Below are 21,974 nucleotides of genomic sequence, written 5' to 3'. Positions count from 1 at the left end.
GGCGTGGCTTTTATTTGATAGATTTTAGTTTAAAAAAATAATGCCTGCCCTTGGCCCCCACGCAATGAGTCAGAATTTTACACATTTATTTGCTGTGGGCGGATTTTGGTGTAGCCTCCATCGCTCTTTACAGCTGCGTGGATTTTTGATACATTTATATTATAATTGTGTTCCAATTCTTAAAAGTATATGAATACGCATTAGTTCCTCGATTAATTGGTTAGCTGTCAGACATTTCCCACTGATATTTTAAAATAACAGTATTGGCGGCTATTTAAGGAGGGGGCGTATGCCTGGGGTGGCAACGCCAAACAGCTGTTCGCTCTGCGGACCGGACACCGTTTCCAATAATTGTTGCTGCCGCTGCCTGCTTGAGAATTGATTCCACCAATACCGAAAGAGAGCAAGAGCGAGAGCGGAAGGAAGGAATTAGGTTTCTGCCAGCCTGCCAGCCAGCCATCCATCCGCCCACCCCCTCCCCATCAATGGCCATCAAACCCGAGACACGCCTGTGCGCCGTCACCTTCTTTGCGAAACTGCATCCGGGCGATGTCTGCGGCAGCAATGGCTTGCCGCTCACACCCAATTCGATAGCGATTCTGGGGCGTGCCCAGCGGCTGAAGGAGGTGCAGGATGAGCACCTATGCCAGTATCTGGACGTCATTCGTGGCAAGCATGGTAACTAAAACTAACCAAAGGACCCGACACCCACGTTGTGTACAATCCTCTGACTCGTATGGAGATTCATTTCATTTCAGAACGCACCATTGTCGTTTCGGAGTACGTGGGCTGCTCCCTGGAGGAGCATGTGAAGCGACACCCCCCGCTCAGTCTCGCACAAATCTTGCGCATCTTTTACCAGGTGGCCTGCGGCATCAATGTCCTCAGCCAGCACTATCTGGTGGCCCACAACCTGGAGCCAAAGAACATTCTCATTGCACCGGACGGACGACTGAAGCTCTTCAACTACGGCCTCTACTTTATGACCAAAGGCGGTGCCTATGTGCCGTTTCCCATTGGCAACATCCGCTACATGGCGCCGGAACGACTGCTTGGCCTCAATGGCAACGTCAAGAGCGATGTGTGGGCCCTGGCCATGCTTGTGGCGGAGCTGGTGCTGGGGCTGCAGCTCTGGCCAAAGCTGAAAATCTCCAATGTAGTCAGAAAAATACTCTCATTCGGCAGGAGCAACAATGTGCTGGAGAAGATCGCACGGGAGCATCAGTGCTTCGAGATCTACCAGAACATGGACGCTGGACTGCGTCAGCTGCTGGAGGAATGTCTCCATGCCAGTCCCGGCCAGCGACCACTGCCCAGGGAGCTGCTGGCCAACAAATGCTTCGCGGGCATCCTGCAGGCACAGCGGGAACGGCAGAAGGCCAAAAAGGATGAGTCCAAAACAGCAGCCAGAGTCCCATCTGCCGCCGCTGCCGCTGCTTCTGCGGTGTCCGCTGTCGCAAATCTATCACCTGTGGCAGCTGGCCGGCGGGGATGTCCAGGCGGAGCTCAAAAAGGAGGGCCTCATCCGCAGCGAGGCGCCCATCCTGGGCCTACCACAGATCGTGCGTCTGAACGGAGCCAGCGTCTGTCCGACCCGCAGCCAGTCCCACCTGATGGACGATCGCGTGGTGCCCCTCAAGCTGCAGGCCCTGCTGCAGCGTCTCAGCCAGCTGCCGGCCTGCGTCTACTTCCCGCTGCTCCACTCGCCCCGCTTCTCGTTCCAGCATCAGCAGTTTGTCCTCGAACTGCAACAACTGCCGCTGGTCATTCGAGAGCGCGACATTGAGTACCAGTTCCATCGCGTGCGCCTGTTCGCCCGCCTGCTGCAGGCCTATCCGTACACGGCCGAGCTGTTGCAGCGGGAGGCGGCCATCGATATTCCGCCGCTGCTGCGTGGCGCCGTCTGGGCGGCACTGCTGGAGGTGGTGCCCAACAGCGGCTATGGCAAGATTGACAAGTTCACGCCCACATCCACGGACAGGCAGATCGAGGTGGACATTCCGCGATGCCATCAGTACGATGAGCTGTTGTCGTCGCCGGACGGCCACCGGAAGCTGCGGCGCCTGCTCAAGGCCTGGGTGACGGCCCATCCACAGTATGTCTACTGGCAGGGACTGGACTCGCTCACGGCACCATTTCTCTATCTGAACTTCAACGATGAGGGTGAGTGCGGGGATACTGCGATACGCCGAAGCTGTGGATCATACGTTTTTTGTTTCCTTTGGCTTTTTGGCCACTTGCAGAGTTGGCCTTTTTGAGCCTTTTCCGATTCATACCGAAGTACTTGCACTGGTTCTTCCTCAAGGATAACTCGGCCATCATCAAGGAGTATCTGAGCAAGTTCTCGCAGCTAACAGCCTTCCATGAGCCGCTCCTTGCCCAGCATTTGTCCAGCATCAGTTTCATTCCGGAGCTCTTTGCCATTCCCTGGTTCCTTACCATGTTCTCTCGTGAGTTTCTCCTCCCACATCACCCGCCCCGCCATGGGACAGGTCTAGCCCCTAACTGTCTATATATTCTTTTGTAGATGTGTTTCCGCTGCACAAGATCCTGCACTTGTGGGACAAGCTGATGCTGGGCGATAGCTCGTATCCGCTGTTCATCGGCATCGCCATTCTGCGCCAGCTGAGGAGCACGCTGCTCGACTCGGGCTTCAACGAATGCATACTGCTCTTCTCCGATCTGCCCGACATCGTGATGGAGACCTGTGTGATCGAGTCACAGAAGATGTACGAGGCGACGCCAAAGAGCATAACGCACCGCCAGCACGCCCTGCGCTCCCAGCCGCCCCAGTCTCTGGTTTGTGTGTTCTCTGTTTCTGTTCACGAGCTTCGGACCAAACTCTTCCTTTTTGATATTTTGGCAGGATATTGGTCTGACTGATGTGGAGCTGAAGCATCTGCAGCTTGAGCAGTGTCCCCGCATTAGTGCCAAAGATGTGCAGCATCTGCTGCTCCATTCACCCGCCGATCTGGCCCTCATCGATCTGCGCAGCGTGGTGGATTACGGACATGTGCATGTGCCGCACAGCATCAACATACCGTTCGCCACGGTGCAGCTGGGCGAGCAGCGTCTGGAGGCGCTAAATGTACCACAGCTGGAGGCGCAGCTGCGCGGACGGATTGTGGTCTGTGTGAGCATCATTCATCAGAAATGCAGTGGAGGTGAGCAGCACAAAACTACATCCATCAAACCCTATTCCGTTTTACGTTTCCGTATCCATATCCTTATGCGTTTCCATTTTACAGTTTTCGCACTTTCTGGTGGCCTGCGGCGTCCAACGCACTTGCATTCTACACAAGGGATTCAATGTCCTGCATTCCATCGAGCCAAATATACTCATCTCGAATTGATCGATCGAACCGCCTAGCCTAGCCCATATGTATCCTCCTCCCCCCCTCTCTCTCTCTCTCGCATCTGTGTCGCTGCTACCACAACTTTTGTCAGCCTCATCGCTCCCCCATCCTTCCTCTTCGTCTAGCCTAAGCGCACTGTACCATATTGATAATATTTTATAAATGCTATATACTTTTCGTATATTTGATGTATTGTATACATATGTATGTGTAATATGTAATATTTATAACCTTTGAACTGTGTGTGTGTTTTATTACTCGATTGATACTGGGGATCCTAGTAGATATCCTAGTAGAGTACTTTGAACGGACTGCCCGTTCCACATATTTTACTATGTATTTTGCGTCCCTTTTAGAGCTGAATTTAAAGGAAAAGGGAAAGTCCATCCAACCCCAGCATCCTTGGGTATAAATATTCTTGGGATCATCAACACAGAGAAAATTAAATCCAATTAAGAGCAAAGTCAAATGCATGGACACCAAACACGAGTCTGGGCATGCACTGACGAGACAGACAGAAATGGCTATAGATTATTGATTATACGGGAGAATATAGATCATAGTTCCATTAAATGAAAACTGAACAAATCGTTCAGATTCGGGCAGAAGAAAAAGTCCCTTGGATCCACTTCCCTTCCTGGCCAAAAGTAAACAAGTTTTCATAATTATTTTTTGTGATTTTTATTTATTAGTTCTTGATGCCCTACGACTATACAGGGTATACCTAGCTCGAGTCATGCTATGCCTAACACTAGAAAAGTAAGAAAAGGGTATACAAAGAAAAAAAAAAAGCAGAAGATTCAAAAGAAATGCAAAACGAACGGGAAACGATGTGGAAATGTGGTTGAAGCTCGCTCGGCTCGACCGCTCACTTAGGCACTGCGTACGCCGCGCAGCTCCTTGTCGGCCTTCTTGAGGGTGATGAAGTTATTGAGGCTCTTGACGCGCAGCTTGGACCAGATCATGAAGTTGCCCAGGCCCAGAATGGTGGCGGCATGAAGGGCCGCCGTCTCCGGATAGAGCACGGTGGCACAGCCAAGGCCCGAGGGCAGATTCAGGCTGGACCAGACATCCACCTGCATGTTGTCAGACTTGACGGGCGGGCAGTTGATCACCGGATAGTTGGTGCTGCCCGATAAGACAGGTCCCAGTCCATTGGACCGTCCGGCCACCGCCACAAAAATTAGGTTGTTCATCACCGACTCGTACTCGCGAACGATGCGAAGCGTCTCCTCCGGTCCCTTGTGGGCAGAGGTGACGCGCAGCTCCACGTTGAGGCCCAGGGAGCGGCAGCTGGTGGCGATCTTCTCGCTGTGCGAGGTGTCCGAGGCGCTGCCCATGAGCACCACAACCAGATGGTCCTTGCGCGGCACAATATCCGCCAGCTGCTCCGACACCCAGATAAAGTTGCGCTTCACCGCGTCGAGATCACTGGACGTGACCGATGTGAGATTGCGGTACACCTGCTTGTCCACCATCAGGCGCTTGTCGCCCGCTGGCCAGAGGCGCCACGAGTCCGAGTCTATAATGTCGGCGAGCACAATGTTGCCATCGGCATCGATGCCAAACTCCACCTTCATGTCGATCAGCGCACAGTTCTTTGTCTGCCAGGCCCGCTCCAGTATCTCAAAGACCAGCAGAGTCGTTCGTCGCATAATGTCCACCTCATCCTGGCCTATTTCAAGTATTCAGGCATAAGTTACGTTTGTGATTCGATTGCGATGGTTCGCCTGAAGTGTGCTGCTTACCAATTGAGAGGCCATTAAGTTCGAATTTGGCTGAGATTATCTGCTCCTCGCTCCACTGGGGATCGTGGTTGGCGTCGTCCTTGAAGAAGGTCTCCTGTTTGGGCGGTGAGAATCTAGCGAATAAAATAAAGGTTCGGATTGGGATTTACGGAATGAGCGGACAATCAGATTGAATATAGTAACTAAATAATTCGATGATGGGTAAATCGGTTAATATTGATTGCACTTGAAAATCGTGTGAAAATGTTCTTTGCATTCGATTTGAAATCAAAATTCTTCTGACGAAACTTAGAAACGATTTGCATGCGGAATGGTTTTCGTCTTGCCTCGTCGATGACTTTTGCAATGTTATTCGCGGCGATGCGGGGATCAATGTGATGCGATGGGAGATAGATGCTTATCGGGACAGTTGTTGGTAGTCGTTGACCTCGTTGCAATGCATCGATTGCAGTTAAATTTGTTTACTGCAGGCGGCGGCGGCGGCAGCAGCAGCAGCAGCAGCAGCGTCAAACGTCAACGATGGCTGATAGGCGGCGGGATGGGATCGATGGTGCCGATAACCTCGGCATGTATGCCACTAACCTGTAGCCCTCCGGTACGCCAACATTGCGTTTGAGGAACGATCCAGTGGCCAGGCGTCTGGTTACCCACTCGATGGGTATCATCTCGCATTTACGGGCAATGAAGGCCTTCTCACCGCAATGCTTCACATAGGCAGTGCGTATACCTGTTGAATGTTGAATGAATGTTCCACATAAGTTCCACAAACACAATCACACACACAAACACAAAGTTGTGGTTGGGTGGGAGCGGGTACGGGTACGGGGACACTCACCAGCCTCGTTGAGCAGCCGAAATACCTGGCCGTTGGTGGTATTCGAGATCCCCGCCTTGCCGGCCAAGTCATGGGCCTTGACACCATCGCCGGCAGTGATGCGATCCTTGCTCAGCAGCAGGCAAAGACCGGGATGCTCGGGCAGATCGTACACCTGCTTGGTCTTCCCCTCGATCAGCACCGTGCCAAGCTTATAGCCCTCAACTATGTGGAATCGATGGATATATAGAGCGATACCGTTGTGGCTTTCAATGGATACACTTACTCGATGTAGCTGTCATCTTTCTTGCTTCTAATTTTTTGACTAATTCGAATTAAATTCAATTTGTTTCTGATGTTTCGTTCTCTTCCACTGTTTTCACGTGTTGCGCGCTTCGTCTTTGTGCTTGATATTCGCGTGTGTGCTTCTCTCTCTCTCTGTCTCTCTTTGTCTCGTTCTGCCCCTTTTTTAGTCGCTTGCTGTTGTGGGTCTGCGTCGAAGACTCGCTCAAAGTGAAATGTGCGCCGACAGAACGGTTTCCACGACTTTATGTTTTTAGCTTATCGCTCGCACCCTACCCACACACTGTCATATGTTACAGACAGCGTGTGTGTGTGTGTGTGGCGTGCGAAGCGTAGGCATAGCAACGGGTTTTCAATTACCCTACAGTCGAGAGTCGTTGAAGAAAGTCAAGCTGGTGGATTTATTGCTCTCGCTCGCGCTGCATGCTCTTTCCGTAAGGCCATCTCTGCTTTTTAACAAAGTTAGCAAATTATCTCATAATAGAATTTTGGTTTGGGTTAGTACCCTAGTACCATCCAGACTGGGCAGCTGGCTGCTAACCTCCAGCCAGGCCCCTCCCCCGGTAAAGATCAATCGGTGATAATGGACGCGTCATCATATATGGAAGGTAAACAAAAATATTTTTGTTTCTGTTTTTTCCCCCACAGGGGGAAACGCTTTCCGCAGGCCAAATGTGATTGGGATCGTAATCAGGATTGTGGATAGGTTGTCAAGAGCAATTCAGACTACTGGGAATAAATAATGAGCGATTAGCAGGAAATCTTGAAACTGTGACAAGAATTTAAGCTTTTGTCAGCGAGGATTTATAATTTTTCGTTTCATATCAGTCAGCTTTTGTCAGCGAGCAATTAAAATGTTTCGTTTCATATCAGTCAGCTTTTGTCAGCGAGTATTTATAATTTTACGTTTCATATCCGTCAGCTTTTGTCAGCGAGCAATTAAAATTATTCGTTTCATATCAATCAGCTTTTGTCAGCGAGCAATTATAATTTTTCGTTTCATATCAATCAGCCTTTGTCAGCGAGCAATTATAATTTTTCGTTTCATATAAGTCAGCTTATGTCAGCGAGCAATTACAATTTTTCGTTTCATATCAATCAGCTTTTGTCAGCGAGCAATTACAATTTTTCGTTTCATATCAGTCAGATTTTGTCAGCGAGCAATTACAATTTTCGTTTCATATCCGTCAGCTTTTGTCAGCGAGTCAGCTTTTGTCAGCGAGCAATTAAAATTTTTGTTTCATATCAGTCAGCTTTTGTCAGCGAGCAATTACAATTTTTCGTTTTATATCAATCAGCTTTTGTCAGCGAGCAATTACAATTTTTCGTTTCATATCAGTCAGATTTTGTCAGAGAGTATTTATAATTTTACGTTTCATATCCGTCAGCTTTTGTCAGCGAGCAATTAAAATTATTCGTTTCATATCAGTCAGCTTTTGTCAGCGAGCAATTAAAATGTTTCGTTTCATATCAGTCAGCTTTTGTCAGAGAGTATTTATAATTTTACGTTTCATATCCGCCAGCTTTTGTCAGCGAGCAATTAAAAATTATTCGTTTCATATCAATCAGCTTTTGTCAGCGAGCAATTATAATTTTTCGTTTCATATCAGTCAGCTTTTGTCAGCGAGCAATTACAATTTTTCGTTTCATATCAGTCAGCTTTTGTCAATAAGAAATAAATACATTTTTTTGGTTTTTTTTTTTAATTTTTAAATTTATTTTCCAATTTTTTTTACATTTTTACAATTTTCCTAAAGTTTTACATTTTACATTATTTTTCCTAAAAATAAAATTTTTTTAAATTGAAAAACATGTTTAATGCGTTCCGTTTGACTTAATTAGTAAGCTCCCTATGATATTTTCATTATTTAAATTTGAGCTTCTTATTTGAGCGAAAAAATGAAACTCAAAGTTTAATCAATATTTTTGAGTTTTATTTTTTTCGCTCAAACATAATTATTATGGATAATCATTAATAATAATTTATAATAAAAATAATTATTATCAATAATGAATATCCCAAAAACTAAATAAAAAAATTATTATGTGATTTTTTAATTATAGCTTATAATGATTACGGTACCTGTTTGTAAGTATTTCTAAAAGGAATGGTTTGAAATAAAAATTGAAATTTACACTGTAGGTTTTTTGTTTGTAATTATTTTAAATTTTCTTATAATACCGCTTATCGCTCAACACTGACTCTTGAGCATGGACACGAACCAGCGAAAACCAGGGCTGTCATTCTAATCGATACCCGACAATCCGGAACACAATTTATTGAGGAATTGGATAAAATTATTTGTTTATGGCTGAGAGGCCCAACTAGCTAGTAATATTAAACTGAATATCAAAATTATGGAATACGATTTCAATCAATAAAATGGAACGCTATCCCATTGTCGACCAGGGGGGTATTTAATATATCCACAAAATTATGTAACTTTAACATATTTTACGCATTACAGGTGAAAGATGTCGGTGGTCATTTTTGTTTTGTAAGTAAAGAGGAGGATGGAGCTACAAGGAGCCTTCACAAACAGTATTAGTTTCCGCGGTTTAACAAAGGGTGCTAAACTTTTTAAATAGGGGTGTTAAGTGGGTTAAGTCACGTTTGATCGCCGGATAGCCCTGGTTTTTCTTCCCTCGCTCCTATGCCCGGGAAATCCTACAAATTCAAACAAAAAAGAAGGATCTGGAAGTTCATGGCGATACATTGATAGTTGAAATTTTCCGCCATAAGACCAGGGTGTCGTAACAGCTAAGGTAAGAGTCCTGTGCGAACCCATGCGGCGAAGTCACAGCACAGACCCCTATGCGCAAGTCGTGGGTATCGCCGCCGCATATCGTGTTATCTTGTGGACCAGCCACCTCGCCTCGAGGGTAGTCGTCAGTTGCCCAGAACTTCCGACGCCAACGCCGGTAACGGGATTTTTCGCCTCAAAAACAGTTTCGTGTTTCAGGTTTAACGGCGCGCCCGTCGTCCGTCAAAGCGGCGTCGACGTAGTCGCTGTCGCATCCCAGCAAAAAAAAAACAAAAAAAACGTAATCCCTTTTGTTATACTTGCAACAAAATGGTTGTCTTATTGTTGTTGCTTTGCCGTCAATTCGCGCACTCGTGTGGTTGTTGTTACTCTGCTATGGTCTGGCGCTTCTATTGAAGCGTTCCCGTCTGTCTGTCAATTGTATTATATTAAAATTGGTTTACTTAGTTATAAAGCACAGACGCGATGCTGCCACAAAGTAATACCTAGCAGCGGTAGCAGCAATTCAAAGACATTAAAATAAATACATAAGTGTATGCAGTGGCATCTAAATTTGTGTACCCATTTGTTATTGAATGTGCAAAAGTTTACGTTTTTAGGCCCACGGTTTTGTTTCGTTTTGTTCTGTTATCCTTGGCTCTCTCCTTCTATTGTCAATGGCCGCTCTCTCTCTCGCTCTCTCTCTCTCTGATTGCATCTGCCAACCCTCTCTTGTGTTGATTTTTCTGCCAGATGTCTTCTGCTCTTATACGTGCGGCCAAAGAGTATTATGATTTTGTCAACATGTTTGCAACGCAGTGAACGCTGGATGCATTTTCGTGCGCCTAAAATTTAAATATTCTTGCAAAGGGTATCGCACGACGCGTTACTTGACTCAGCTAGTCTTTGCTTCTTGTTTTGTGCTTTGTTTTGGTTTTTCTTTGTGCAACGTTGGACGCAAATTTAAATTGATTTTTCTTCTCGCTTCCGGCTGCTGCTGCTTCTCAGCTGCAACAGCAATGCCTGCATGTGCGCGCGTGCCAGTATGTTGTGGTTTGCTGCATTCCATTTCCCCCCTAATTTTCATATTAATAATGCTGCGCTGGGCCCAAGAATGTACGCCACAAATGCACTCAGCACGCCGTCCCCGCCCTTAGGTCCACCACCTACCGCCACCACCACCCTTGGGTGCAACTAAACAAAGAGAAGCAGCGCTGGAAGAACTGCAACTCCTCATTTTGAGTCATTGGAGTTTCAGAACTGCCCGCACTTTGTATTTGCACCCAAACAGTGTTGTACAAACTTCTCGGGTTGACAACTTTTCAAAAATCTCAAAAACTTTCCTGACGAACCTCTGGCAAATCAGTCCGAGATGGCAATCGGTTTTTACCCACTGCATTTCGGAGATTTCATTGGCTTCATGTGAGTGAGAGATAGAGAGAGAGCTGGCTGCAGAGGGACTTTGTTTGCAATCTTCTGCCAGGCCATCCTCAGATGTGTCCTCCCATCGCTTTCCATTCTATCCCCTGCTCCATTCTGTACAAACCAATCCACCAATGCACCCTGTCATTGAAAAGGATCCCCGATCTAATCTTGAGCGGTTCTTTTTTTTTTTATAGCGATAGAAGACCGATAGTTTTCCCCCAAACAAAAGACTGCAATCTGCCTTAACCGGAGAAGGAGAATTGGTGGATGAGGAACCGAAGCAGAAGGAGTCCAGATCCAGATCCAGAAAAAAGAATCTGAATCCGGCACGATCCGGCAACCGGTGGTGTGTGGTCCATACGCGCCATGAGTTCATTCATCGAGCTGCTGGGACTGTTTCTGCTGCTGATGTTGCCCTTCCTATACGAGACGAATCACATTTTTCGCTATTATTTTAAATTCCTCATCTACTACGGCATCGTGTCATTCAACTCGATCGTGCTCATACCAGCCTTCCTCACACGCCCCTGCGATGTGCGCAATCTGCTGTAAGTATTATTCTTCTTCTATTCACTTAAGACTCGCATTGCCCACTTTCTATACAGTGGAACGTCCTCTTGAACGGACAAAGGACAAAGGGTTACTTGCGGCAGTGGCAGACTGGCTGACAAGGGAAAGAAATTAGTATAAATTGAGAACCCAATTGCTGTAGACTTACAATGACTGGAATTCCATCATGCCACATGCCACATGCCACATTCCACTCTGTACTTGTTCTTTAGTGCACTTGTGATTTTTCCTATGCTCTTTCTGCAATGCGGAAATCATTCTTGCACTATATTTCTCATAGATACGATCTATTAACGCATTTACCCTGACTGTTGCGGCTGAATGTCAGAGGAGAGGCTGCTTGGCCCCCACATCTTTCAAAGTGGTTAACGTATTCAATGGCAGGACACACAAAATTGCCGTTGAATAATGCATTCGGCTAGTGGGTTTCGAACGCTCTCACGGGGTAAAAATTGCTGGCTAATAAAGCACTTAGTTTACGGGAAAAAAAATGCATGCCAAACCCATTGATCAAGCTAATATTTAGACTTAGATATGGAAGGTTTTGAACTGGTTCGATTGTGGCCTTCTCTTCGGGTTCTTTGCTGACCAGTCTTTGTGGGTAAGCCACTAACTGGGAGCTGCCCTAGGGTTTTCAATGTTAAATCAATTATTAAGGCACAACCATTCGGCATCAATGACACATTCAACATTAATTTCCCATCAATATTAACAAGCTAGGAATGCAGGTGGCGACCGAAATGCGCTAATCGCTGGCGACCATCTGGCTGTCCAATAAGGTCACACTGGACAAACCGAACCGTCTAGTTTTAGTGTCTGTTATACATAGTCCAGAGCACGTGTATATTGTATTGGCATTTGTGTGGGAAATAGGCTGAGAATGACGTTGAATCGCGCTTTACATACAAATTTCTCATAAGCGAACGGACACATTCGTAGACAGACTCTTCTGCAAGATCTATGGATTGATGTCAGCATGGATGGATGGACATAACCTATCCCTATTCGAAGGGTATTTTACAATCGGACTACCGTATAGCCGGCATTATTAATCGCTTTTTGTTTTGTTTTGGCAATATGCTCGCCAACGCCTGGGTGTCAATCGAATCGAAGGACAAAGTTGGTGCTTTGCCCTTCTGCGCTGGCTGGCTACGTATATGGGTGAAGGTGGGGTGCTTGTGTTTCGATTTGACACGTGTATGCGCATTTCGGTGGAGCAGCAGGGTGGCCAGGAAAAAAGGGGCACAGTGCTGGACTGGGGGACTGGCGGCGACTGTTGCACGCTAATGGCAAACTATGGCAAAAGGTGGCCCCGAGGTCGTCCCGTTGCGGTGTTTCCCCCCTTTGGGCCTGTGGTGGCAAGTGCACTTGTATTAATTTCCCCCACCACTCGACTCAATCGACTCAACTCGACTCGACTCGAATGACACTTTGCATTGAGAAAAAAAATATCATGAATATTTGATGACGTTGTGGTCTTGCTCGTCTCGTACTTGTAGTATCAATTATGCCTTTTGTTCCACCAACTATTTAATGCAGTTTATCGATTGGCTTGGGTGGGACCCGGTCACCGGCCACCGGCCACCGGCCAACGGCATCCAACAATGGAATTGCTGTAGTCTGGGGTATAATTAATTCTACTCCAAGCCTCAAATTACGTGCAATAAAGCGGCATTAAACGCGTCACTCTGGGCTATGGCTATGTCTATGTCTATATATGGCATATAGTATACATCGTTTTGATTGCCCTGCTACGCCCGGCTGCTTGTTAGTATGATTACAAAAACAACAAAAACAAATCATAGACCATAAACCCTGCAATGCGATACAATACTCTTCATAGACACAACGCTCCATCAATCAACGATGCGTAGGGGAGACGATCTCAGCAATTTGCTGTGAGAATTCACGCATAGCTCAGATGTGGTTGTAGTTGTGGATCTGTAGATGCTCGCACTGGGAATATCTATTCGCTGATCATTTGGGGAACAGGTCCCTGAAAATGATTTAAATACCGCAGTATGCTGATAGTTTTCCTTTTATTTACTGATCCATTGATCGATGTCCATTGATTTTTCATTTGCAGATGGGCCAGCACCTGGTGTCATCGCGTGACAGCGCTGATTGGGCTGCGCTGGGAGCTGCGTGGCAAGGAGCATTTGGCCAAGGACCAGGCCTGCATCATTGTGGCCAACCATCAGAGCTCGCTGGATGTGCTGGGTAATTGACGAGCCAAATCGAAAGAGAATCGAGAAAAAATATATGCTAATATGATCATTTCTCTTGGTCTAATCGCACAGGAATGTTTAACATTTGGCATGTGATGAACAAATGCACGGTGGTGGCCAAGCGGGAGCTATTCTATGCCTGGCCGTTCGGCCTGGCCGCCTGGCTGGCCGGACTCATATTCATCGATCGCGTGCGGGGCGAGAAGGCGCGCGAGACCCTGAATGCGGTCAATCGACGCATTAAGCAGCAGCGCATTAAGCTGTGGGTATTCCCAGAGGGGACGCGTCGCAACACCGGCGAGCTGCATCCATTCAAGAAGGGCGCCTTCCACATGGCCATTGAGGAGCAGATACCCATACTGCCCGTGGTGTTTAGCTCCTATTGCACATTCCTCAACGACAAGAAGAAGATACTCAACGCTGGACGGATCGTTATCACCACACTGCCGCCGGTTAGCACCGAGGGCCTGACCAAGGACGACATTGAGTCGCTCATGGAGCGTGTACGCGCCCAGATGATTGAAACATTCAAGCTAACCTCTGCGGAGGCCCTGGAGCTGCGCTACAATCCGCTCAAGTCCTCAGCGCTAACACCATTATCAGCAGCGTCGGAAGGAGTGCCGCCGCCAGGGGCAGAGGCTGCGGCTGTGGCTGCTGCTGCCAGCAGCAGTTCGATCTATGCGCCGCTTCATGTGGGAGCCGCAGCGGCAGCATCGGCCAGCTACGAGACGTACACGAGCAGCGCCACAGCCGCCAAGGCAAGCATGCTTAAAACTCTCTAGATGTAGAGGTTGAATGCTGCGCAAACGAAGCTATTCAAGCCGATTTCCGATAGGATATATCCAGCTTTTAATATAATCCCACACTTGACACACACAAACACACACATACACACACACACACACCTCATAAATGCATCCAAGTAGATGCTTATCCAAGGCTTATCCAGGCACCAGTATTAGGAGTATTATTAGGAGCAGCAATAACCAAATTGCCATTCTTCGACCTTCGACTGTCAAAAGTATACATAATATTCATCTTAGCGACAAACCAAATCCAACACTATGCAACATGACTTCAAGACACAGCTTTACGATCTACTTCCACACAATTAACAACACAGAAACAATCCAAACAATCCACACGAGATTTGCTTCTAATGAGCACCATAGGATTTTCTACTATAAAAAGCCCAACACAAAAATCGCGCTTCAATTGTATAACTAGATAGAAGCCAAAATATATGTGTCTCTTTAAGTTGTTATTGTGAGGCAAGTTCGTGTCTCGGCACAACCAAAATATGAAACATGAAACACACGCAGCGCAGAGACAAAAGAGACAAAAAGTGTCAGTGAGCAGACCGCAAAGCAAAGAACTCTTGACAGCTATTTGCTGGCTGGCTGATTTTAGCACATTTTACAATCCTATAACATAAAAATGGATTCGATTTCAATTTTAATTGATGCAATACAAATTATCCAATAGGACCATCGCATTATTCCATTCAATGGGGCAAACATAGAGCCAAAGAAAATTGATATGCAATTTTGTACCAAAACCAAAGACATTTTTTTAATGTACATATATTTTGTCATTCTATTTTTTTTTAATAATTATCCGATCGTTTTTAAATTGAATAGGTGGCTAGAAATTGTCTCAGTGCATGATTATAATAAATTGGGTGACAATATCTTTGAAAATGGGCGCCAAAAGTCTGGCACGTAGTGAGGTATCGCTCTGAAATTTATATATATATGCTTAAAGCTCCAAGGAAAATTTGGAAAAAATTTCGAAATTTTCCCTACAGTTTTAAGTATGTTTATATATATATTTCAAATTTCAGAACGATGCCGCACTACGTTTAAAAGTTGCAGACTTTTTGCTCCCACTTGAAATGAGAATTGAGTCTGAATTGAGCCCATTTTTCAATACCATAAATTCCGTAAAATATCTTAAAGTGCCTCAACCTGAAATCTTCATGCTCTAGCGGGGCTTGGAATACATTTTAGACACATAGTTTCTTGATGAAAGATTTCTAGAAATCTTCGAAGAATTTTAAATCTGCTGTACGCTTACCATGTTTTTTTTTACCCAAACAAATTGACCCGCCCTAAAGTACATGATCAATTATCGATATAAACTCGTTTAATCACTTTCCAGTTCCCGTTACTGAGTGATATTGTTCTCTTGACTGAAATTCCATCTTATATGCCGAGTACTTTTAGTTGACATATTTCAACATATTTAGATGATTCCTTCCAGTGGTCGCACATAGCTAGCCCTTAAATATTCTCGACCTCGTAGAAGGAATGCAACTCCGGCTGTTCGGAGTCAAATAGATTCCTATAATAGAAGTAATTTACAAATATTGTATTTTAAAGATTTTATTGTGTTTGTATACCAAAATGGAATGGAATCCGTAACCGATTATGAATCCGTGCTGTGCAAAATATCCGTATAAAATGTAATGGAAGCGAGGTGATCATTTTAAAAAGGTTTTGGAATTGTTATCCATTTGAAATGTAGTCGGAAATCAGAACAGCAAGGTAAACAATACATTTATACTCTAATATGTGCAGAACAAGTGAAATCGGTTTGTTTTTTTCTTTGCTTGTTTCTTACTGAAGGCATTTTAAAAATGATGTACGGAATATTATACACAAAAAACAGTTGTGGGATCAAATTTGATTTCATTGCCTGGAAATCGAAAAGTCAATCATAATTAAACCGAATTAAAATACGAATTGTATGCATAGTTAGAACTTTTTAATCTCGTTTAGATCCGGCAATCATGATGCACTCCTGGCACTACTTCACATTTGATCTTGTGTTGCATAGTGTAACTTTTAGATTTTTAAAGCGATAATAAACATATACACATTTTTTTTTTTTTATATACTGATATAAAGTAATGACCATAGCTAAAAAGAGCGCATGACAGCGCAATGCAAGAAATTTGTGTTTTTTGTACCTTGAATTTAAATTTTGCAGGAAAATTCAAAGTCAGAATGGACGATTGGCAAGCAGAGGGCATGGGCAGACATCACTCCATTGCCAATTTGTGAAATATTCTGCCGATATGAGTGTTTAATAATTTTAAGTAAAATGCATCGGGCAAACCAAATCGGCTAAATATTTTAAGGCTTGTCATTGGAGCGATGTTGTGGTATAAATGTGAATCTACTGCTGCTACGTCAATATTCTGGATAAAAAATGAATGATCAAATTCATTAAAAATCATTCAATTCGAATTGGAATTGGGCAAATTTTCCAAATTAAATCATTTTCGAAATTGGAGGTTCAGAATGACTAATATTTGGTAAGCCGATTGATGATCGTTCTTGTATCATCAATCAATTTTAATTCGTGCTTTTATACTGTTAATGGAAATTATTAAAGCGCTCATTGAAATGAATTCAGAGCCGATTGAACCAATTCAATTCCGTTTATTTGTCTACGTAATTTAAGAGATCTAAACTAGCGACTATTTACGTACTCTATCTATTCAACTGTATTGTGAGTTGTATACCTGCCTGGTGAACTGCTAATGGACCCAAAACTTTGTAAATACGATGGGAGAATATGGGCGATTTGGTTCACTTTGAAGGCAACAAAACAAAATAAAAAATGGAAATATGGAAAATCAAAAAGGGTTAATTTAACACAAATACCATAAATATTTTTTTTTCAAATCAATTGTGTATTTAATTTGGTTGTGGGTACTTGCTAGGGGCCATGGAAGTCGTTGATGTCTAATCAATTTAATCTAAGGATCTTAAAGGGATAAAGGGAAAGGTCTGGGGCAGAGCCCTTTCTGCTGCTTTGTATTGGGCATCCAATGAGATTCAGGAATGCGAGTGAGATTGAAGATCAGGGAATTTGTTTTGCATTTGGTTTCAAGGCCTTCCCCTGGGACAACTGTGAGCTATCCACGTCTAGGGGCATCACTGGGGTCTCCAACTTTAAGTTCCCCTCGTGTGGGCAGCTGGGCCCGATAACGAACCAGCTGCGATTTCTGCACATCCAGGAGCACCTCCAGGCCTACACGCGGGCTGAGCTGCTGGGGCATCTGATTCCGATTCATTGTACGTTCGGAGAGTGTTGAGTTGAGTGACAGACAGACTGTCAGTCCAGTGGTGAGGGTCCACTCAAGGCCTGCCCAGGGCTTCCCCAGGGAAATAAATAATGGACATTCCTTCGAGAAGGACTTCCAATGGCTGGGAGCTAGCTGCGGAGAGTCTTCTTTCCAATCTTCGCTATCTCCTTCCAAGTAAAAATAATCCAAATTATTCCCTTCATTAAATATATCCCATTCCACATCCATCTCCCCCATCTCCCCCAGTCTGCATCCACCAACCCCATATACAATTCTTTTCAGCTTCGCCTTTTGGTTTTATTTGTTTATTAGTCGCTGAAGATCAAGAAGTGTTTCGAGTCTCGAAGATCCCAAACCAAAACCTTCAATCCGTTTAGGTGTATTTCCTGGTTTGCGATTGTGTCTCTTCTGTGTTGTGTTTCTGTATTCGGTGTGAGTCTGCGGCATTCCAAAAATATATATGAAAATCCCAACTAGGGATGGAACGAGAACAAATGACACAGCGATGGGAGTTGGCGCTTTGGCATGGATCGGAGTGGTGCTCCTCGGACTGGTCCTCCGCCATCGCCTTGGCCTTGGCCAACCTGTTGAAGGAGTTGAAGATCTTTGAGTCACTACAGTCCAGCCACTTCTCTGGTGGGTACTCACCCCTTCGCCTGCCCATCAGTTGGATCCTCGAAGGACCTGCAAGCAATTGGCAGCTTCAAGTACTCTGCCATCTGAGCGAAGGTTCTCCGCGTCTGCTGTGATCAGGGGGCTCTTCTTGTTACCCGTCTGCAAGTTGGTGATGTCTTTCAAAGCCTCACAATCCATTGTCGGCGTTTGTTCTTTGTTCTTTGTATGTTGTATGCGAGTATCTGGTTTGAGCTGTGAAGTTTGCTGAGTGACAGAGAGACAAGTCAGTCGGGCAGTCAGTCTGGTGAGTCTCTGTTCAAGGCCTGGTATGAGCGGCCTCAAACCCTGACTGGACCGACCCCGGAATCTGGAATCACGGAAACTGGGTCAGTGAAATAAATAACGAATAAACTGACTGGCGCTGTGGCCAACAGCAGCAGCAGCAGAACAAACAACTCTCCTCCAACTCTTCTCCAGCCTCGAGCCAAGTGCAACACGGGCGGTAAGCGGCGCATTAAAAGCCTCTCATGCATCGGGTGGCAAGTGGTAAGTGGGGAGTGGGGAGAGTGTAGTACCTGGAGCACTCCGACCAGCAGATACTTCCTAATCAGATTCGAAATCAGATTCCAAATGCCCCATTCCATTGGTGGACTTGCTCGGAGCCATTCCAGTGCTATTCCAGAAGGAAAGTGCTTCGTTTTTTCTCCTGCTGGTGGCGTACATCTAAACGGATATGTGTACTCGAGGGTTCCCTCGACGAGCACTGGGTATAAAAATGGATTTGGTTGGCAGGCAGGCAGGCAGGCAGGCAGGCAAAAGCTTGCCACAAATGATGAAATGCTAAAATGCAACATCAATGCCAGAGAGCAGGATGGTCGGAAGGGCGATGTTGCAAGCAGAAGTAGGCTGTGGAGCACAGAGAGAGAACGGGGAGTAGGCAGGGCTTGAAGTGGGCGCTTGAATGTGCAACAATAGCAACAAGCACTCACACACACACACACAGACATATAGAAGAGGAAAAGGCTGCGCCAAAAAGTTCCACAAATTACATTTAAGTGACGCAAAAGTTAAGGGGGGGAGTCCAAGGGTTAGCTGCCACACTGTTGAGTGCTTTGGCATGCCGAAAGTAGGCACTTGAACTGTTTCTGTGTTCTCGCACATTCGCCCACACACTTTCAGTTGTTTATGGGTTTGTGATGGCAGGGAATTGCTTTCCATGGATTGCTCGGGGAAGGTGGAAGAGTTCATGGGAATATTTCATAGAAAAATCGATGAGAGATCTGCCAATTCAGGATGTGGGGGCGCAGAATGGATAGGACATGCACCGAGATATCCTTCTTGTATGTTTTCTATTTACAGGATCATAAAATACAACTGATTTATTAAATTTTTTTTTTGTCCATTTCCTCTTTATTATGCTCAATTTTTGGTTTTATACTTTTGTTATGCATACACGCATATGATTATATATTCTTTCATTTATTTATTTGGTTTTTCGTTTCGGTTGTTTTTTTGCTTTGTTATTTAATTATTTTGTTTTTTTTGTTTGTTTTTGGTTTTGGTTTCGTTTGCCTTTACAAATAATCATCGCTATGACCTCGTTCTTATATAATTTATATTTCATATATCCATTTAATTTGTATGCCATTTCTTTGTTATATAAATAATGTACACCACCCAAAAAAAAAAAAAAATTCAGTACTTATTCGGTTTAATTTGTCCATTTATTTTTCTATTTTTTTTTTTGCTGTTTGCTGAAGCTGAATTTGGGCATCTCTTTTTTTGGGTTTTTTTTTCGTGTGTTTTTGGTTGTTGTTTCTTTTTTATTTGGTGGGCTTGGGCATGGCCCGTGCCAAGCAGCGGTAATGCGGCCGAACAATTCTCAATTTTCAAACAATTTATATCGTTCAATTCACAAACATCAAGCAAATGTCCCATTACATTTAATAATTAATAATTTATAATTAATAATAGTACTCTTGGTGACAGCTGTGTTCCGAGTATTTTTACACATTCATACATTGAAATGCAATTTGTTGTTTGTCTCCGTCTCCGTCTCTGTCTCTGTCTCGAGCCGTGTGTGTTTTTTAATGGGCGATTTTACGATTATAATGCGAGTCTAGATGTACGCTGTATTCATGCCTGGGCTTCTTTTGAATCCTTGAATCTTTCTAGGTATTCCTCTTTCTATACTATTCTCTTTCTATATCTTTCTGGCGTTTATGTCTGCTATGGGTTAACTCTCCCTATGTCTTTCTAGCTCTAACTCTCCTTGGGATCTATGTCCCTCTCTCCCTCTCTCTCCTTCTCTATCTTTCTCTATCTGTTTCCCTCTCTGTTTCCCCTTTCTATATATATCAACTTGTTTAACGAGTAGTAGCACAATTTTTGGACGAAGATGGTTTGAAATCGAAGCGTCTAAGTGAGTGAGTGAGTGAGTGTGTCTGTGTTTGGAGACTATCCTGCTAACTAAATCCACTAAATATATATTTATGTATGTATGTATGTAGGTGGTGGAGTGTCGGTTTTTGCTGCTTTAGGTGTTTTTTTTTTTGTTTTTAGTTTTTTCGGATGTGGATGAAGCGCTCTTCAGTTTTATATGTTACATACATTATGATCTGGCTATAAGTATATGCTTTCTATAACTATCAAAATTCTCGGCTATATGTTCGAATAGAAAAGGAAACGCGTTAGTTACAATCTCCATTTTCTCCGTGTCCACGAGTATCTCTCTCGCCGTCTCTCTTTCAACTCCCACTATCTTCCTCTCTCTCTCTCTCTCTGTTTGTATATATTTGTATACATATATAAATATACATACATATGACGGTGCTATATAGTGTGCGGGTTATACGCATATATTCGAGTATATATATACCATATACGAGCATATATCAGAAGAGCAGCCAGGGGGGGGGGCCTGACTAGCTTGAAGGTTCTCTGCTCTGCTTTTCGCTCTTTTTCTGTTGCCTTGTGCTTTTCAGTGTGGTTCTTTATATCTGTATGTAAGTAAGGAAGGGGGATATGCCCGGGGAGTGCCCCAGTAGTGGGATTGGGCTGGGTATAACGGTGGCTAACTGCAGTACTCGCTGTTCTGTTCTGTTCGGATCTGTTCGGATCTGTTCGAATCTGTTCGAATCTGTTCGAATCTGTTCGAATCTGTTCGGATCTGTTCGAATCTGTATTCGAATCTGTTCGACACTGTGCGAATCTGTTCGGATCTGTTTGACTCTGTTCGAATCTTTTCGACTCTGTTCGAATCTTTTCTATAATGTTGTCGCTGTTCAACTAAGCTAAGGACGTTTTCGCAAAAAGGTCATCGTGTTCATATATATACGAGTAGGTTGTATGTATATGTATAGTAGTTATACGTATGCACTATGGATGTACGTTTTAGCCACTCCATCGATCGGGGCCACATTTTATTGTTGACTATTATTATTACTAAGCTTCTTCTTTTTTTTTTTTTTTTGCAAAAAGGCGTGCCATGTGGTGTTGTCTTTGTCTTTGTCGCTTGTTGCTTACCCCTGCTGTTGCTGTCGCCCCGATCGACATTTTTATTTAGTTTATTAACAAAAAAAAAAAAATCAATATATTATATATGTAGATATATATGTATGTATATAGGTAAGCTAAATCATATCTTCCTAAACCCTATACACATATATGTATACTCTATATGCAAGCATACACATTCTATATATATATATATCATAATATCTTTCATATGGTTTTTGTAGTTAACAATATCATCGATCTATCGATCAGCCCAGTGCTTAAATATATATGGGATTCTCCTGGCCGGTGAGCAGGCGGAACATGGATGTGGGCATCGTCTTCATGAGTATCTGTGGGGAATGGGAATCGTAGTGAGTATTCCCCTTAGTCATAGTCACAGTCATGGGCACTTACCTCCCCCACTGAAGTGGCGAGCAAGTTAACGATCTTCTCGTGGGGCACTGCCACCACGCTCTGGTTGTTGATCTCAATGATGCGATGACCAACACGGACACCGCCCCGTTCGGCTATGCCACCGCGCAACAGACTGCAAATCTGCAATTAAAAGCATGCGAAT

At 44.4% G+C, this 21,974-nt stretch overlaps 4 protein-coding genes across 7 annotated transcripts in view; 2 read left to right on the top strand and 2 right to left on the bottom strand.

Moving 5' to 3' along the window:
* The first annotated feature begins 451 nt into the window (after window positions 1-451).
* On the top strand, window positions 452-3,353 carry LOC111066315 (TBC domain-containing protein kinase-like protein). The gene is made up of 7 exons (XM_041591919.1): window positions 452-678; window positions 759-1,353; window positions 1,388-2,163; window positions 2,244-2,450; window positions 2,528-2,799; window positions 2,867-3,158; window positions 3,244-3,353. The coding sequence occupies exons 1-7, from the start codon at window positions 486-488 to the stop codon at window positions 3,351-3,353; spliced, it is 2,445 nt and encodes an 814-aa protein (XP_041447853.1). The 5' UTR covers window positions 452-485.
* A 668-nt stretch (window positions 3,354-4,021) lies between these two features.
* On the bottom strand, window positions 4,022-6,365 carry LOC111066322 (multifunctional protein ADE2). Its single transcript, XM_022354831.2, has 5 exons — window positions 6,205-6,365; window positions 5,940-6,143; window positions 5,687-5,831; window positions 5,105-5,217; window positions 4,022-5,031 (listed from the first exon to the last, which is right to left on the bottom strand). Exons 1-5 carry the CDS (start codon window positions 6,218-6,220, stop codon window positions 4,229-4,231), a joined length of 1,281 nt encoding a protein of 426 aa, XP_022210523.1. The 5' UTR covers window positions 6,221-6,365; the 3' UTR covers window positions 4,022-4,228.
* A 2,535-nt stretch (window positions 6,366-8,900) lies between these two features.
* LOC111066325 (1-acyl-sn-glycerol-3-phosphate acyltransferase alpha) lies at window positions 8,901-14,065 on the top strand. Of its 4 annotated transcripts, none has more exons than XM_022354838.2 (4): window positions 8,901-8,987; window positions 10,585-10,938; window positions 13,047-13,180; window positions 13,261-14,065. In XM_022354838.2, the coding sequence occupies exons 2-4, from the start codon at window positions 10,757-10,759 to the stop codon at window positions 13,968-13,970; spliced, it is 1,026 nt and encodes a 341-aa protein (XP_022210530.2). In that variant the 5' UTR covers window positions 8,901-8,987; window positions 10,585-10,756; the 3' UTR covers window positions 13,971-14,065. The 4 variants fall into 4 exon arrangements, with proteins under 4 accessions (XP_022210530.2, XP_022210527.2, XP_022210528.2 ...); XM_022354835.2 differs by lacking the exon at window positions 8,901-8,987 and adding an exon at window positions 9,097-9,266; XM_022354836.2 differs by lacking the exon at window positions 8,901-8,987 and adding an exon at window positions 9,423-9,519.
* A 7,559-nt stretch (window positions 14,066-21,624) lies between these two features.
* LOC111066338 overlaps window positions 21,625-21,974 on the bottom strand; it is an 81,600-nt gene continuing 81,250 nt past the window's right edge. Inside the window, 2 exon segments of the mRNA XM_041591937.1 lie at window positions 21,625-21,747; window positions 21,812-21,952. Of these exon segments, the coding sequence (XP_041447871.1) occupies window positions 21,676-21,747; window positions 21,812-21,952 (213 nt within the window). The 3' untranslated portion in view covers window positions 21,625-21,675.

The sequence above is a fragment of the Drosophila obscura genome, unplaced genomic scaffold (genome assembly GCF_018151105.1).
Source record: "Drosophila obscura isolate BZ-5 IFL unplaced genomic scaffold, ASM1815110v1 contig_165, whole genome shotgun sequence".
Classification (NCBI taxonomy): Eukaryota; Metazoa; Arthropoda; class Insecta; order Diptera; family Drosophilidae; genus Drosophila; species Drosophila obscura.
This window is presented reverse-complemented; position numbering and strand designations above follow the sequence as displayed.

Bases quoted from the DNA above. Each gene is read 5' to 3' on its own strand.
- LOC111066315 (XM_041591919.1), top strand. From the start codon at position 486: ATGGCCATCAAACCCGAGACACGCCTGTGCGCCGTCACCTTCTTTGCG. The intron at 679-758 runs GTAACTAAAACT...ATTTCATTTCAG, and splicing joins CGTCATTCGTGGCAAGCATG to AACGCACCATTGTCGTTTCG. The intron at 1,354-1,387 runs GCAGGCACAGCG...AAGGCCAAAAAG, and splicing joins AAATGCTTCGCGGGCATCCT to GATGAGTCCAAAACAGCAGC.
- LOC111066325 (XM_022354838.2), top strand. From the start codon at position 10,757: ATGAGTTCATTCATCGAGCTGCTGGGACTGTTTCTGCTGCTGATGTTG. The intron at 10,939-13,046 runs GTAAGTATTATT...TTTCATTTGCAG, and splicing joins TGCGATGTGCGCAATCTGCT to ATGGGCCAGCACCTGGTGTC. The intron at 13,181-13,260 runs GTAATTGACGAG...CTAATCGCACAG, and splicing joins GAGCTCGCTGGATGTGCTGG to GAATGTTTAACATTTGGCAT.
- LOC111066322 (XM_022354831.2), bottom strand. The intron at 5,832-5,939 runs GTGAGTGTCCCC...AACATTCAACAG, and splicing joins TCGGCTGCTCAACGAGGCTG to GTATACGCACTGCCTATGTG. The intron at 5,032-5,104 runs GTAAGCAGCACA...TACTTGAAATAG, and splicing joins ACTTAATGGCCTCTCAATTG to GCCAGGATGAGGTGGACATT.